This window comes from Primulina eburnea, chromosome 4 (genome assembly GCF_022965805.1).
Source record: "Primulina eburnea isolate SZY01 chromosome 4, ASM2296580v1, whole genome shotgun sequence".
Lineage (NCBI taxonomy): Eukaryota > Viridiplantae > Streptophyta > Magnoliopsida > Lamiales > Gesneriaceae > Primulina > Primulina eburnea.
The window spans coordinates 37,275,645-37,292,712 of NC_133104.1; the positions used below are offsets into that span (position 1 = coordinate 37,275,645).

General features: G+C 33.5%; 1 protein-coding gene across 1 annotated transcript; it reads left to right on the plus strand.

Annotated features, from left to right (window-relative positions):
- Window positions 1-5,368: 5,368 nt before the first annotated feature.
- Window positions 5,369-8,984, plus strand: LOC140831078 (protein TIFY 8-like). The gene is made up of 6 exons (XM_073194844.1): window positions 5,369-5,861; window positions 6,573-6,760; window positions 6,930-7,378; window positions 7,479-7,566; window positions 8,214-8,412; window positions 8,660-8,984. Exons 1-6 carry the CDS (start codon window positions 5,666-5,668, stop codon window positions 8,743-8,745), a joined length of 1,206 nt encoding a protein of 401 aa, XP_073050945.1. The 5' UTR covers window positions 5,369-5,665; the 3' UTR covers window positions 8,746-8,984.
- Window positions 8,985-17,068: the final 8,084 nt, after the last annotated feature.

Sequence of the window (17,068 nt, forward strand, 5' to 3'; positions counted from 1 at the left end):
TGTCGAATGAATGGAGACGCTATTGTCTCTGATCTTCTTCGTAACATAAGATAATGAAGTTTATAAGGAAGTGTATCGTATATTCTAAACAGGTTCTCAATCGAATCAATCACCTAAAATAAGGATAAAGATCGTTTGAGCTCGATACTAACATCTGTGGTGTAAACATCATATTTCATTAGTAAGGACATGAGGAAGTCCATTCATACATATGAGTGATCATATGATGATGCACTTAACAAACCTCCATCGGACTGTCCAAGTGTTTCTCACTTATAAAGTGGAATGATCTGTGATTATGGTTGTATACCATTAGTCCATTTACCCGAGACAATGAAAAGCTATGCATACTAGCATACACTTTGATATGTTATATGATGAGTTAATAGAGCGAAAAATCTCTGGCCAGAGTAAGACATGTGCATTTTGGAAATGTGTTTCCTCAGTTGCATATATCATGTCACTATTAGTACTCAAAGATAAATCACATCGTTATCGAATTCATATGCTATTCGAGATATATAAATTCAAGGGACCATACTGTACGTTTGATTTAAGGTTTTTACAAGCACTATCAGCGATATCTAGGGGATAATGAGGCGATGCTACTAGACGCTCTTACCGTGATCCGATGAGTGCAATCAGAAATGAGCTCTGACATTCTTGATCAAGGAATTGATGAAAAGAATGATGCTAATTAAGATAAACCCGAATAAAAATAAATATTATTCTGAATCACACGAAGATGTAAACCCACAACTAGCTGTATCAGTAAATCCATTGAGGGTCACACATGTATCGGACTCTGTGTTTGTTGATTCCATAAGATGAAAGAAATGAAAGTTAGCTATAAGGAAGAAGGCTGAAACTGTCTGTTTTGGTGAAGTAGTTCACTAAACTAGCAGATGCCCAATATCAGGGACGGATCCAGGAATAAAAGTTGGGGGGGGGGGGGGCTTGAACTCAATATGATAAGATATATATTATTAAAAAAATTACATTATATCATTCAACGAAGTTGTGCCCTATGAGATTTTAAAACATAAAATTCATTAATAATAGATTTTACATCAATATGTTTAGCTAAATCTCGTTCAATATAGAGTGTCAAACAATCGGCAAGAAAGTCATCCTCCATTTTATTGCGAAGTGCCATCTTCACATGCTTCATTGCTGAAAAATCCCGCTCAGTAGTGGCAGTAGATACATGTAATGTCAAAACAAGATGAATCAATCTAGTCAACATAACATAAACACTTGATCGTCCACTCTCGGTCAATTGCTGACACAACTCAACAAGTGTAGAAACCTTTAAATTCTGCATCACATCAAGTTTATAATGTATCAATTCATACTCCAAAGCAACAATTTCTTGAGCTGTGAAATCTCCAGGATAAAACTTCTTCGCAAGCTTGCAAATATCATCATTGTTAAATGAGTCAAATGAATTTTTAGGATCTAAAGCTGTACTAAGAGAAAGAAGTTTCACGGATGACTCATTGAACCGAGTATTTAACTCCATCAAAATGAAATCTATTGCTGCATTAAAAACATCAAAGTGGTAATGATGTTCTATTGATGTTCCATTTTGAAATAGTTCAAGTTATAATCATAAACAAGAATAAAATAATTATTAAACAAATAAACAAGTAATAGTCAATCAACAACTCAACAACAAACAATCAAGAAACCACAAATCACGCACAGAGAAGCTATAAAAAACAAAATAAAAAATGTATAGCCGATTCTTACCTGGATTGTTGCCTTGCCGATGAGCAATTCGATTTCTTCGGGAGTCCGCAATTCTATTCTGTCGCTAAAAGGCTTGGGACTTGGAAGAGAAATTTTGTAGAATTGAGGTGGGGCGGATCAGAGGATATGGGATGAATTTGGTCTCATCCTTGTAAATGGACGGGACTTGATTGGACTAAGATATTGATGTACGATGGTTTTTGAAACAACCGTCGCTATTAGCAACGGTTTTTCAAAAAACAGTCGCTAATAGCGATTGTTTGAATTAAAACCGTCGCCGATCCACATCGGCGACGGTTTTACTAAAACCGTCGCAAATATTAGCGACGGTTGCTGAAAAATCGTCGCTAAAAAAAAGTGGGCTGGGCTACAGCCCTAGAATAAATCCGTCTCTGCCCAATATGGTAAGTGAAAATTTTGATATTCGAAATTTTTTATTTTCATTATATGAACAAGATTTGTATCTTTACACATCGGTGTTGTCGGATCTTTGATCTCGGTTATAATAAGTTCAAAATCGTTTATTTAGTGAATTTAGAATCTATTAATTAAATGGTAAGACTAGTAGTGATGACTGTTAATATATACAAATTCTCATAAAATATTTTGGAGGGGTCTAGAATTAATGAACTAATAATTTAATTTGAAAAATTGAATAATTGTCATGTGATTTAATTAATATATCTATGCGTATGTTAAAATTGCATGATTAAATATATTGATGTTTATATATACATTTTATATAGAGATATAAAAATGTGTATATATATTATTAATATATGATGCATTATCCAAAATTGATACATCATGATTTAATAATAATATGAGAATTCATTTAATGAAAATTAAGAGTTTTGGTGAGACGAAGATTAGGAATCCAGATGAAAAAGAGACTCCACGCTTCTTGATGCAATCAAAAATCAACCTTTATAAATATTTCATTGAATATAAAATAATTGAGTTTTTGCATACAAAAACAATCACAAAATTTCACCAAAATCCTCCCCCTTCCAAGCAAAGTTTCGATCACCTCAAGGAATTTTTTAGAAAACTTTCGGCCAACACTTTCTATCATCGCCTTTGTCCCTCCGACGCTGCACCGACTCCAGAATTTGAAAATTCGGACATTCCAGTCTCAATGCAAAATTGTTCGTGATTACTACCATAATCCAAATAATGAATAAAATATCTGATCGTAGATTTAATTTGATGATAGAAAAGCAGAGGTCCGTTGGAAGGGAGATACAAGAAAGATCATCTCCGCTAATCTCAGATTGATTTAGAGTCAAGCATTTAAAACACACATGTATACAATCTAAACACCATATAGATGTTTAAATAACATATGACACCCGAAGAAAGTTTCGAACGTCGAAATTAAAAATTTAAAACTTCCGATGTGTCTTGAGTGTGAAAAACAATACACCAACATTGAGTCTATTGATCGTGGCACAACATACCCACTCTTGTTGGAGATTGTGCGGAACATTAATGCCATTGAAGTCGAGGACTAAGACCGCGCACGTTAAGTTTGACATCTGAAAAATGGAAAATGACATGAGAAAAAATTTCATTGTTTGATGATATAATATATATTATACGATGTCCTACTCTCTAGCTAGTCTGTTAGGGACGTGACCTGGAATTTAATTTACGAACATATTTTCAGTGTGTGATGCCTATTACTTTCCACATATCCAAAAATTTAAATGTAAAATGCAACACCCAAATAAATTTAGAATATTGGGAGAAAAAAATTAGTTTTTTAAAAATTTTAATCATGAAATTTTTTAATTTCCAACATTCAATGTAAGAAAGCTAATTGTATTAATAAAAAAAGAAAAAACTTGTGTGAGACGGTCTCACATGTTGTATTTTGTTAGACGAATCTCTTATTTGGGTCATCCATTAAAAATATTACTTTTTATGCTAAAAGTATTACTTTATTGTGATATCAGTAAGGTTGACCCGTTTCACATATAGAAATTTATGTAGATCTATTTTAAGAAAAAAGGAATTGGGGTCATTGTGGTCCGTACAATTATCAGTAAATTGTGGGTGCCGTAGTCTACATGTTAATAAATACGATGATTACTGATCGGTGGAGTACAAATAAGCAATGTTCATGAGTAACTAACTGGTTTATTTTTATAAAATCAGTTCAATCGATTGGATCGTTTAATAAGACGATTAGATCGGAAAATTATAATATTATATAAAATGATAATATAATATAATAAAAATATATTTTAAAATTTAAAAATATTAAATATGTATATAAATAATAAATATATATATTTATGAACGTTTAAAATGAAAACAACATACATAGAATCAAATATATTTATATCTTTACTTTTCATGTAAAAAAAATAAATCAAATTAAACTTAATAATACTAAAATAATATTTTTAGCAAAGTTCAAAATCTAAATAGTTATATATATATATATATATATATATATATATATATATAAATAGAATTAAAATATAAGAAATATTTTTTAAAAAAAATATAAGAAAATAAATAAATTCTAAATATATATCTAAAAATAAAATTAGAATATAAGAAATTTTTTTAAAAAAAAATATAAGAAAGTAAATAAATTCTAAAAAAATGAAAAAATAAAAAAAGTTTTTCACCGATTAGACCGATTTTTCACCGGTTCTTGACCGATTCTGATCGGGTTTACTGTTAAAATGATTTATAAAATAAGTATAGATTGGACCAGTGGCCGGTTCCTGATCGAACAAACCGGTTTGATTCCAAAAACATTGCAAATATGCATGTGTATGTTGAATGTGTCTCATGTGAGACCGTCTCACGGATCATAATATATGAGACGGGTCAATCATGCTCATATTCACAATAAAAAGTAATTCTCTTAGCATAAAAAATAATAATTTTTAATGGATAACCCAAATAAAAGATCCGTCTCACAAATACGACCCGTGAGATCGTCTCACACAAGTTTTTGCCGTGTATGTTATGTGTATCCCTTGCTTTAATAACATATATATATATATATATATATATATATATATATTGCATATTAAATTTTTATATATATATATATATATATATATTGCATAGTAAATTTTTTTTTTTGGAAATATGCTCATTGTATTAAATTTGTACACCATATTGATGGAACTGTACTCCCGAGTGTGTATTAAAAAACTTCTTGCCTAAAGTACTGATCCTTCATCTCTTCTACAAAAGCACTATTTTGTTGATAATGTAAACAAAATTACAGATCACATCATATGGAAAAAGGGGGTCGTAGTGTGGCAACGCCGGGGACGTCGTCACTATTTTATATTCATATCATCGTATCTTTTTCATCTCTATTTCTCATGCACTAACGATCATAATTTTTTTTATACGAAAACAAAATTAACCAATGAACTCATGAAATTCTATATTCATGATCAATATGTTTTTTATGAAACGGTCTTACAGATTTTTATTCGTGAGAAAGATAAATCAATCATATTTATATTTTTATTAATACACAAATGATAAATCTTTTAAGGTAACACTGGAAATAACCATATTAGTTTTATATATCAATAATATTGACAAGAAAGCATGTTTGTTATGTGTACATGCCTCATAAAAGACGAGGCTTTTTCCTTTCTTCCCACAATCAAAAGACAATTGTGATTCACAGTTGTCTTTTTCTGATAATCGTGCTTCCACTCGAGTGTTTATTTTCTGCGTTTCATACTAAAGATTCTAACTTTACCTTCTTGAAACCTCTTAAGCCAACGGCCAAAAATAACTTTTTGTTTTTGGGGGGGATGGAAAATTGGTTTGAGATTCAAAAGGGGTGATTTTGGAGTCGTATAATTTTCTCATTTTTTGCTGTTTATGTGATCTTTTTTCTATTTACTGTTGTTGTTTGTGTTATATGGCTCATGCTCCGAGCAATAGCAAGAATATGGAAGCAAATGGTAATATTAGTGCTGGCGGTGATACTGAAGTGAAATCCGCCACTTTTCATGACTTTCTTGGTAACAAGGGCAAACGTCAAGTGTCTACGACCGGCGGGGGAGCCGGGCCGCCTCCGGATTTCTCGGTGTCGGCTACTTCCGAGCAGGCCTCTGGTAGGAAGAAACCATTAAATACCTATTTTTACTTTGTTTTATTTATTATTGTATCTTGTAACTGTTGTGTTTGTTGAGTAGCGCGCTTGTCTTTGATTCCTTTTATTTCTGGACATTTAGTATTTGAGTAGTTCAATTGATATAATTTTAATTGTGTGAGAGTGAGTGCTCTAGATTTTTATTTTTTTAATGATGGAGTGACCTCGAATCTTCAGGGATTTGGCAACTAAGGATTTTAATTTATTCAGCATATTTAGCCCTATAAGTTTGAATTTGCATAAAAGTTGATTCTGAGTTCTTTACTCACACAAAACTATTTTGGTGGATTGGAAGGTTGGTACTTTTGGCAACAGAGTAGCTCTGTGTGTGAGGTCATTGATGGATAGTTCTCTTGATACTGTTATCTTGTGTACATATGAAAAATTGGAAATGAAGCTGCTAGGCATAGTAAACTTTCGTCAAAAGGTTACTGTTTTATTTCTACAGTTTGACAGAAGACTACTAAAGTAAAACATGTGTACATTAGATTATATTTTTTGAGCAAAAGTTTATCACACGATAGCAGTTGACATTTGTTGAAGATAATTTAGGTAGGCAGCTTACTATGTATTGTTGGCAATTAGTATTGTTATGATTTCAAGATATTGTGATGACTTGATGGATTCTTGAGAAATTAATGGTTTCAAAGTTTTTCTACACCAATCATGACAGAAAGACATGTAAATAGTCATTTGGAGGGTATACCTTTCTATGGATCAAGAGGCGAACTTATGGGGCCTGAAACTAGCTACAGATTCAGTGGAAACAAGCGAAGTAACTCTGACTCCTTTATGGTGTCGTCAAGAGATAAATTGCCACAAGGACAACCAGATTCACAGGATAATCCAGTTTTGACAAAGGTGTGCTCTTTCTTATTTCTTCCCTTTATATTTTCCATTGTCTCTCTTGAAGATTAGCTCTTATCGACCCCTGAAAAATAATGCTTAAGATTCTGATGCCTTTTGCTTGCTGAATTACTTTAGCACAACGTAATCTACTAATCTCATATCGAATTTTTTTCAAGCTCAGCTCATGCGATATTCGGGGGGAGAACAGCCTAGACAACCACATGATGAGGAAGCCTTTGGCACGCATCAATTGAGGCCCATTCCATCCTCATTTATATCGCAGTCATCCCATGGTGGGAGAACTGATGCTAACAATCCCAAGTGGGATAGAGCTATACCGGGGAATCTTGGATCGGGGTTGCAATATCCTCCACGTTCTGGTCAGGTTGCACCATTTGGATACCAAACACTCTCTAGTAAAATTAGAGACACAAATGTGGGTACTTCTGTTGTATCGCTGACAGCTGCCGATGAAGGATCTAGAACTGGAATAAAAGGTTCAGGAATTTTGAGCTCAACTAATACAGTCGGAGGTATCTCAGGGAGACAGCCTTCGGGTGTGCTCATACGTAGGGGTGAACAAAAGTCTGGGATTTGTGTATCTGAACCAGAGTCTTCTATTTCTCCCAGGTTGATTTGGGCGACGTGTGTTGTATTTGATAGCATTCTTGAGTATCAACTTTGAGTCTGAATGAATTTTGATTGTTCAATCTCTATTACTTTATGGCAGCCAACGCGCGACCGAGTCTGCTGGTCGTCAGATGACTATATTTTATGGTGGTCAAGCGCACGTTTTTGACAATATTCATCCAAATAAGGTTTTTTCTACATCTTTTATAAGCTATTACGAATATTGTCTATAATTCTAGTGCTCTTTGATGGAAAATTAGACTGGTTATTGCTAATATTTACTTGGATAGACTTTACAACTGACACCTCTGATCAATGTGATTTTATCTGAAGCAATTATAAGTTCTCTCTCCCCCTCTTGAAATAGGAAAATATACATTCCTCAATAGCTTGTAAACATTGAGCTCTTTTGGTGCTATATCGTCAGAATTTTTTTTGAAACCGCTTTTCTTAGAAGCTCGAGCTTATGGGAGAGGATCTTAACTATTGTTTTATATTTGACACTCGCGCAAATGTAAGGCATAGATTGAGGAACATAGATTTGAAATCAATATCCAGTACACACGTATGACGGATAGGTCTTGGACAATGCATGGCAAAAAATAATCATTGATGGTCAATCCAAAGAAATATATACAAGGGTTGCTTATCAAAAGTTTTTAACTTGCTACTTTTTCATTCTGATATCATGTCAGAAATCATTTTTTTAAAAGCTCAAGCTCATGAAAGGTTATGTACAATAATAGGCAACACTAACAAATTATTGTTTGATATCATATATAATAACCGGACATTATTTCTGAAAATCCGTCGCATTCTCTGTGGTATACATCAGGCAGATGTTATAATGACTTTGGCTGGATCAAATGGAGGATCTTGGTCTACAGCATATACTTCTAATTTGGCAGTCAGACCCTCCACCGGAGAAAACCAAATGCCTTGTGGTAATGAGAACGATGTGGCAATTTCTATACTGAGGGAGTTGCAAGGGAGATCATCTGACAAAGAGGATGTCTACCATGGTTTTAGCTCTGGTAATCAACAAATGTTTATGCCATTTGTTTACCTACTTGCACTATGATATATTTTCGCATGTATGTAATCGAGGAAATTAAATGGTACTCCATTTCTTTTGAAAGTAACATCAGTCAACCAGTTTTCACAACTTTCTGAAAATTATTTTTCATGTAGACATCACCTGCTAAAGGTATAATCATGAATTTTCTTGATATAGCTAGAATGCAAATATGCTGATGTAAAAAAACCATATTGATGTTGTAGGAAATTATCAAGCGGGCATCAGAACCAAGGAAAAAACTGCCTCATTCAAAGAATCTAAAATTGGTGCTGGAGAAAAACCCGGGTAGTAATGGTGACATGCCACCTTTTGAACTATGAACACCATTGGATACCAAACACGATCCGAATGGACTCGGTCTTCAATTATATTCTGTTGATCCTGCTGCTGTTTCTCACGATCTTGAAATTAGGCATTATTAAGCTTTCATGTAGTCTTGTTTTTTTAATGAAAAATTGTATATGGTTCTGTTTCTTTGCGACTCTGAGGAGGTTGAACTACCCATATGCATTAGAAATTCACCATTAACTCTCCTTCCACTCATGAACTCATGCCATTTCAGGGCATGGGGATTAACCACACCTTCTCTGAAAGGCTGCGACTATCCATTGCCAAAATTCTAACAGGAACCCCATCAAGATGGACAGTGGCAGAGCCAAAACATTGAGATGAAGGAACAAGTCAAAACATTTTTTGGAGCGGGAAATTTTAGGTACTAGAAAACCGCCATAAAAGATAATTTTTATTGGTCGTAGAGATGCCCCTGCTGGATCCATTCCTGCAGATAGGCTTCGGAGACTAAAATCCATTTAAGCGAAACAAGGATGAAAATCCAGGGATAACCTTACTTGGTTCTATTGCTTGCACAAAATCCCCGCTTGTCTTGTGGACAGTGAGACTGGACAATCTCCTGAAATTTCTGAGGAACATTCACTATATATCAATTTCAGTGGAGATTCCATTTGACACCCACCAACAGTTATAGACAAATTTTAGGAAATTGATCTATGTTCGAGTAATCTTAGCCCGAAGCGTCTCGTTTCTTGCACGTTCTTCCTGGAATTAAAAGGATGCAATATAAGTATGTGTACAATCTGGTTACTGGAATGACGGTAACAACAAAAATAAGAATTTCAACATCAGAGAAGTTTCAAGAGAGGAGTTCTGCCTTTGTTCTGAAATTGCTGTTGTGCACTTTTCATTGATAGAGTTGCATAGTTTTTCCTCGGATCGCAGTGTCAATTCCACTTTCTCCAGTTTCTGTAACGTCAGAAAAAGTTGTTAAACACAGGGATATATTATTAGCTACAAATTTAATAACCCCAGGGCTTAAAACTCATTAATTTTTCACAAGGAAATCTGTACCTGTCGGGTTCCTTTCAGAATTCCCTCCAGGGAATGGATGAGTTCAAAATAGTTTTGTAGCAAGTTCCTGTCTAAAACAGGACACAACCAACCATTCCATCAAAATATCAACTAGAAAACACTCTGCTCAAATGACACGAAGCACCATGATGGTAGGATGAGTAAATGATCAACTCAAAATTCAAACTGGTTAAAATCTTGCTCGCTCAATCTTTGGGAAATGCTAGTTCATGTGGGATTCTCAAGGTCTAATAAGCAAGTGAATTTACTGAACAAATATATTTATATGTGATTATTACGATATAACTGTAGAAAAATAAGGAGACCGACAAATTCTGGAAGAATGTTTTCTCATTATCTCATCTGTGATGCAAGATCTCTTACATGCATATATAAGAAATGCTATGAAAGAAAAAAAGGAAAATACATAATTGACAACTATGACTCTAACGGTACAAAAATAATAAAGGAAAGAATGACCAATCACATGCTAATCAAAGTAAGGAAAAATACAAGAAAATTGGTAGCCAATATTTGCCCAAATTAACACAGAATATTTTAACACTCCCCCTCAAGTTGGAGCATGGATATTTGAGATGCTCAACTTGCGCAAGTGAGATTGGAAAATCAATTTTCCAAGAGGTTTAGTAAATATGTCGGCAATTTGAGCATGTGATGGTGTAAAGGTAGTGGAAATTTGTCCCAATCGAATTCTTTCCCTCACCACATGACAGTCTATTTCAATGTGTTTTGTTCTCTCATGGAAGACAGGATTCGCTGCAATATGTAGTGCTGCTTTATTATCACAGTGCAATATGGCAGGACCCAAATCATTGACTTGTAAATCTTGCAAAAGGTATCTCAACCAAGTCAGCTCACATGTAATTGCTGCCATTGCTCTATACTCTGCCTCTGCCGAGGAGCGAGAAACAGTTGGTTGTTTCTTTGTTTTCCAAGAAATAAGAGTGGAGTCAAGAAAAATACAATATCCAGACACTGATCGTCTTGTCGTAGGGCAACCTCCCCAATCTGCATCAAAATAACCAATCAAATTAAGATTATTTTTGCTTGAAAGGAAAATACCTTGTCCAGGTGTCCCTTTTAAAATAATGCAGAACTCGAATGACTGCATCGAGGTGTGGTTTGCGAGGATGATGCATAAATTGACTAAGAAGATGTACGGAATAAGTGATATCTGGACGGGTGATTGTAAGGTAAATGAGTTTTCCAACAAGTCTTCTATAAAATAAAGGATTTTTAAGGCTTTCCCCATCTGTAGGTGTGAGTTTAATGTTTTGTTCCATGGGAAAAGTGATTGGTGCAGCTCCAAGGAGACCCGTCTCATCGAGTAGATCCAACGTATATTTTCGTTGGGAAATGTAAATTCCTTGTTTCGATCTTGCCACTTCTATTCCCAAAAAATATTTTAATTTCCCTAGATCTTTTATCCGAAAATGTTCGTGGAGAAAATCTTTGAGATTCCGTATGGCATTGGGATCATTTCCCGTAATTATCATGTCATCAACGTAAATTAATACCGCCGTGAATGAATCGCCACATGCTCTTGTGAAGAGTGAATAATCTGCCATAGATTGTTTATATCCAGCCCTTTGAATAGCCATAGAAAATTTAGAATACCAATTTCGAGAAGCTTGTTTTAATCCGTAGAGCGATTTGTTTAGTTGACAAACGATGTTCTCCCCCTGTCGACTATAACCAGGCGGTGGAAGCATGTAAACTTCCTCATCCAGATCTCCATGGAGGAAAGCATTTTGAACATCAAGTTGATGAAGGGACCAATCACGAACTGCGGCAATGGCAAGAAGGCAACGTACTGTAACTAGCTTGGCAACCGGTGCAAATGTTTCATTGTAATCTAACCCTTCGACTTGATTATAACCTTTAGCGACGAGTCTCGCCTTGTAACGCTCAACAGATCCATCTGATTTATACTTAATTTTATACACCCACCTGCAACCAATTGGTTTTTTATTTTTAGGTAAAGAAGTAAGGGTCCATGTCCCATTTTCTTCTAATGCTTGAAGTTCCAATTTCATGGCCTCTCGCCACTTAGGATCTTTCTCAGCCTGGGAAAATGTGTTAGGTTCAACAAGACTAGAGATATTGGAAAGGAAGGCACAATGAGAAAATGAAAAGTTTTTGTAACAAATAAAATTTGCTAAAGGATAACGAGTACCCTTACCTGAGTTCGCCGTTGAAGATGACGATGAGTTCGGGGAAATCAACTTGGTTTGGGAGCAATGAAAATCACGCAACCAAGTCGATGGTTGCCGAATACGTTCTGATTTTCGTAATGTAAGTTCATTTGATTCAGATATAGGAGGTGACATGTTTTGTGTGGGTCTTTCATGAACAATAAGGTCATTGTGTATATTTTCTAAATGGTTATGAGATGCTTGCATTTCAGATGGAACAACATGTTCATGTATGGCTAAAGGTAGAACCAAATGGTTATTTTCACTGTTTTCTTGCATGGAACCAAAGGGAAATACATGCTCATGAAAAATAACATCTCGGCTCAAAAAAAATTTCTTAGCCTCTACGTCATAAACTTTATAAGCCTTTTGACCAATAGGATATCCAACAAAAATACATTTTCGAGCTCGCTGATCAAATTTATGGTTTGGCTTGACATTAGTAGCAAAACATAAACACCCAAACACTCGTATATGATTATATGTGGGTGGCTTTTTGTAGAGAACTTCAAATGGTGTTCTCTTCAAAAGTAAAGGTGTGGGTATGCGATTTATAAGATAAACTGAAGTAAGCACACTTTCTCCCCAAAAGTTCAATGGTAAATGAGATTGAAATCTTAATGCTCTAGCTACGCTCAAGATATGACGATGTTTCCGTTCAATAACACCATTTTGTTGGGGTGTGGAGCTAACACTAGTTTCATACATTATTCCATGATCATCAAAGAAATTTCGCATAGAGTAAAACTCGCTGCCTCTGTCTACTCTGAATCTTTTAACTTTTCTATTAAATTGGGTTTCAACAAAGGCAAAGAAGGATTTTAGTATAGGTTGTGTTTCATATTTATGACGCATAAGAAATATCCAAGTATATCTAGAAAAATCATCCACAATAGTTAAGAAGTAATAAGCACCCGAATGAGACATAACACGGAAAGCTCCCCAAATATCACAATGTATTAATTCAAAAGGTTCACTAGTAGATATAGAACTTATGCCAAAAGGCAGTCTTGTTTGCTTGGCTAAAGGACATATATAACAAACTTTATTTGAATGAGTAGAAAGTTCACCAATTGATTGAGTAAGGTGCTTCATAGGTTGCATGGATGGGTGACCGAGGCGTTTATGCCAAAGATCATATTTTGAAGATGCATGATTAACTTCAGGAATGAATGGTTTTGGTGGTTCTGAAGTTATATAATAAAGGCCATTATGTTGCTTCCCCAAACCAATCGTCTTCCTCGTTGACAAGTCCTGTAAATGGCAAAATTCAGGGAAAAAGGTGATAGAACAATTTAAGGATTTTGTCATCTTACTAACAGATAATAAATTGACACAAAAGGATGGCACACACAGGACATCTTCGATGATAAGATTGGAACTAATTTTAGCAGATCCGATTGAGGAAATTTGTGCTTTATTTCCATTGGGTAGTCCAACAGATGTGTGTGGGGAAATTTTTGTGTCTTGTAATAATTTAGATGATGAAGCCATATGGTCAGTGGCACCACTATCAATGATCCATCCTTTGGGAGTTTCAGAATCAATATGACATGAGGAGCAAAAAGGAGTGATCAGACCTGTGACATTAGCATTTGGCAGAGTGTCACCATTGTTCAAGAGAGCCAAGATTTGTTGATATTGTTCATTTGTGAAGCCCGGAGTCTCTAGTTGGGAATTGTTGGCCGATGATTCTCTCGTTCTCTTATTCTTCTCATTATTCCTATGGTTTTTATGCCCAGTGGGGAAGCCATGTAAGTAGTAGCATTTATCAATAGTGTGGTTGTTTCCATTGCAATGACTGCAATACAACTTTGCTTTGCCTTTGTGTGATGGATTGTTCCCATAATTACTCTTTCGTATGTCTACCAGCATGGCCTCTTTAGAGACAATCATGTCTCTCTGCTTTTCTTCATTCATAATCATGGAATAAACTCTTCCAATAGGAGGAAGGGGCTGCATAAGAAGGATTTGACCACGAACAGCGGAATACGATTCATTTAGACCCATAAGAAATTGTATCACCTTTCCTCTATGTTCTCGCTCCTCCATTTTCTTTAAAGCACCACAGGAACAAGCTGGAAGGTCATTGTAGGAGGACAATTCATCCCACAATCCTTGTAGTTTTGTGAAATAAACAGCAATAGACATAGAATCTTGTTGAAGTGAGGCGATATCTCTTTCGATTTGAAATATTCTAGGGGCATTGTTTTGAGAAAATCTTTCTTTCAAATCGGCCCAAACTTCAGCGGCGGATTCCGCATAGATTACGCTATTGGCGAGATCTGGCTCAACGGAATTAAGGATCCAAGATAAAACCATGTCGTTGCACCTTTTCCATAGGAGAAAATTTTCAGTACTTGGTACTGGTTTCTTGACGGATCCATCAATGAAGCCTGTTTTGTTTTTGGCGCTGAGAGCTATGCTCATTGAACGACTCCAAGTACCGTAATTGTCACCATTCAAAAGTTTGTTGACCAAAATAATTCCCGGATGATCCGAGTGGAGAAGAAGAAGAGGGTCGGATGTGTCGACGACGATTCCTCCTCCAACTTTGTTTGATGTTGAAGAAGTTGAATCCGTCATATTGGCCTAATATATTAGACAAATGATAATCCCAAAAACGTACTGCTCTGATACCATGTAGAAAAATAAGGAGACCGACAAATTCTGGAAGAATGTTTTCTCATTCATCTCATCTGTGATGCAAGATTTCTTACATGCATATATAAGAAATGCTATGAAAGAAAAAAAAGGAAACTACATAATTGACAACTATGACTCTAACGGTACAAAAATAATAAAGGAAATAATGACCAATCACATGCTAATCAAAGTAAGGAAAAATACAAGAAAATTGGTAGCCAATATTTGCCCAAATTAACACAGAATATTTTAACATAACGACCAATTTCAAAAACTTCAAAGATGAAGCAAAACAACCTCCAAGCTAAGGACTCCGAAATAGATACCAATCTTGAAGAATTCTGACAATATTTGTCTACTCTTGCATGAATACTAGCACGTGAATTCATATTCTGTGTAACAAAAAATTTAATTAATAATAAAACAATTTTTTACTCTATGCATGATGTGATGTGATTTATCAAACAACATTTTGTTCGAAAATATTAATTTAAGTGATATAATTGTTATATTATTTTCAAATTATAAATAAATAAAATTGTTCTCTCCCTTATACAAATTCAAAGGCATCACAATGATAGAAATTTAGAATTTTAACATAAAAATATATAAAAATAATTTTAGACTATTTCTTTCCTCTCACTAAAATTCTAATTTGTATATATCAAATGCACAACCGCTGATCTCATTGCACCAACATAACTTCTAATATAGTGATGGTAATGTATATCAAGAATAATTTGTGGGAATATTTTGTTCTTAATTTCTTTTTCTTTTTTGATTCATTTATGTCATTTTTTTATAACAATTTCATAATAATTTTATCTATATAATATTAGATTCTAGTATAAATATATATTTTTGCATAGAATAGATACCGTCATTGTTTTTTTTAGAAATATAAACTGAAAAATTATCAATGATGATTTTTGTGAACTTCAGATAATATATTTTATACTTTTATTATTATTTTAAAAAATACTACTAAAAACTTGATATTTTATCTATAACTCTTCAATTTCTTTCTAGTTATCATTTAAAAAATAATTATTATTTACATTTACATTAATATTATAAATAAAGTTGAAAACTTTTTTTTGAGCTAAAATGGGAAAAAAAAAATAAGAAATCAAGGTTACTTATAATTATTAAATTCCTTAATCATCATCGCTCAGTATGTATCAATCGGTTTGACATGGTCGATAATTGAAAAACCATATTTCTATTTAAAGGGGCCATTTATATCATTTTAAAAATAAATCTTATTTACATTTACATTTATATTATAAATAAATTTGATTTTTTTTTTTTGCTAAAATGAAAAAATCGGAAATCAATTTACTTATTAATTATTAAACTCCTTAATCATCATTGCTCATTGTATATCCATCAATTTGACATGGTCAATAATTAAAAAAAAAACATATTTTTATTTAAAAGAATAATGGAGTTCTATCATGTATCTCCTTAGCACAAAAATATATTTACAAAAATATCAATGTAATGTCTAATACAATAATAACTGTTTTTTTGGCAAAATAGGAAAAAAATCAAAAATTATGGTTACTTATTCATTATTAAATTTCTTAATCATCATTGCTCATTTTGTATCAATTAATTTGACATGGTTAATAATTAAAAATCATATTTCTATTTAAAAGAGCAATGATGTTTTACCATGTATCACACAAGCACATAAATATATTTACAAAAATATCAATGTAATGTCTAATATTTTACACAAACTCTTCAATTTTTTTTATAGTTTGTATACATTTATATCTTTTTAATAATTATTATTATTTACATTTATATTATAAATAAAGTTGTTTTTTTTTTTTTGTGTGTGGTTAAAACGGGAAAAGATGTGAAATTAGAGTTACTTATTAATTATTAAATTCTTTAATCATCATTGTTCATTATATATAAACCCGTTTGACATGATCAAAAATTGAAAAATTATATTTCCATTTAAAGCGACGATGATGTTTTTACCATATATGTCTTTAACATATAAACATATTTACAAAAATATCAATATAATGTCTAATGTTTTATACATATGGATGACTAGTTTGGCCAAGTCACAATTGTAAAACATCGCCTTCTATCCACACTGTTATATGTTTGACATGGTCAACAATAATTTCTGATAGGATCGGTTAAACGGATAAAGAGTGTTTAGAAGGGGGGTTGAATAAACACTGCTCGATTTTAAAAATATTCTTCGACAATATGAGTTCAGTTCTGTTACAAACTGAAACTAAATATCCCGTCGGTCAACAACAATCATTAAACTGAATAAAACAGTTGCGGAAAACTAACTGACTGAAAGATAGAGTATCTAACTGAAAATGGTAACTGAAGTAATGACACAATAAGTTT

Excerpts from the sequence above, each read along its gene's own strand:
- LOC140831078 (XM_073194844.1), top strand. The coding sequence starts at position 5,666 with ATGGCTCATGCTCCGAGCAATAGCAAGAATATGGAAGCAAATGGTAAT. Across the intron at positions 6,761-6,929 it reads ATAATCCAGTTTTGACAAAG|CTCATGCGATATTCGGGGGG; the intron begins GTGTGCTCTTTC and ends TTTCAAGCTCAG. Across the intron at positions 7,379-7,478 it reads GAGTCTTCTATTTCTCCCAG|CCAACGCGCGACCGAGTCTG; the intron begins GTTGATTTGGGC and ends ACTTTATGGCAG.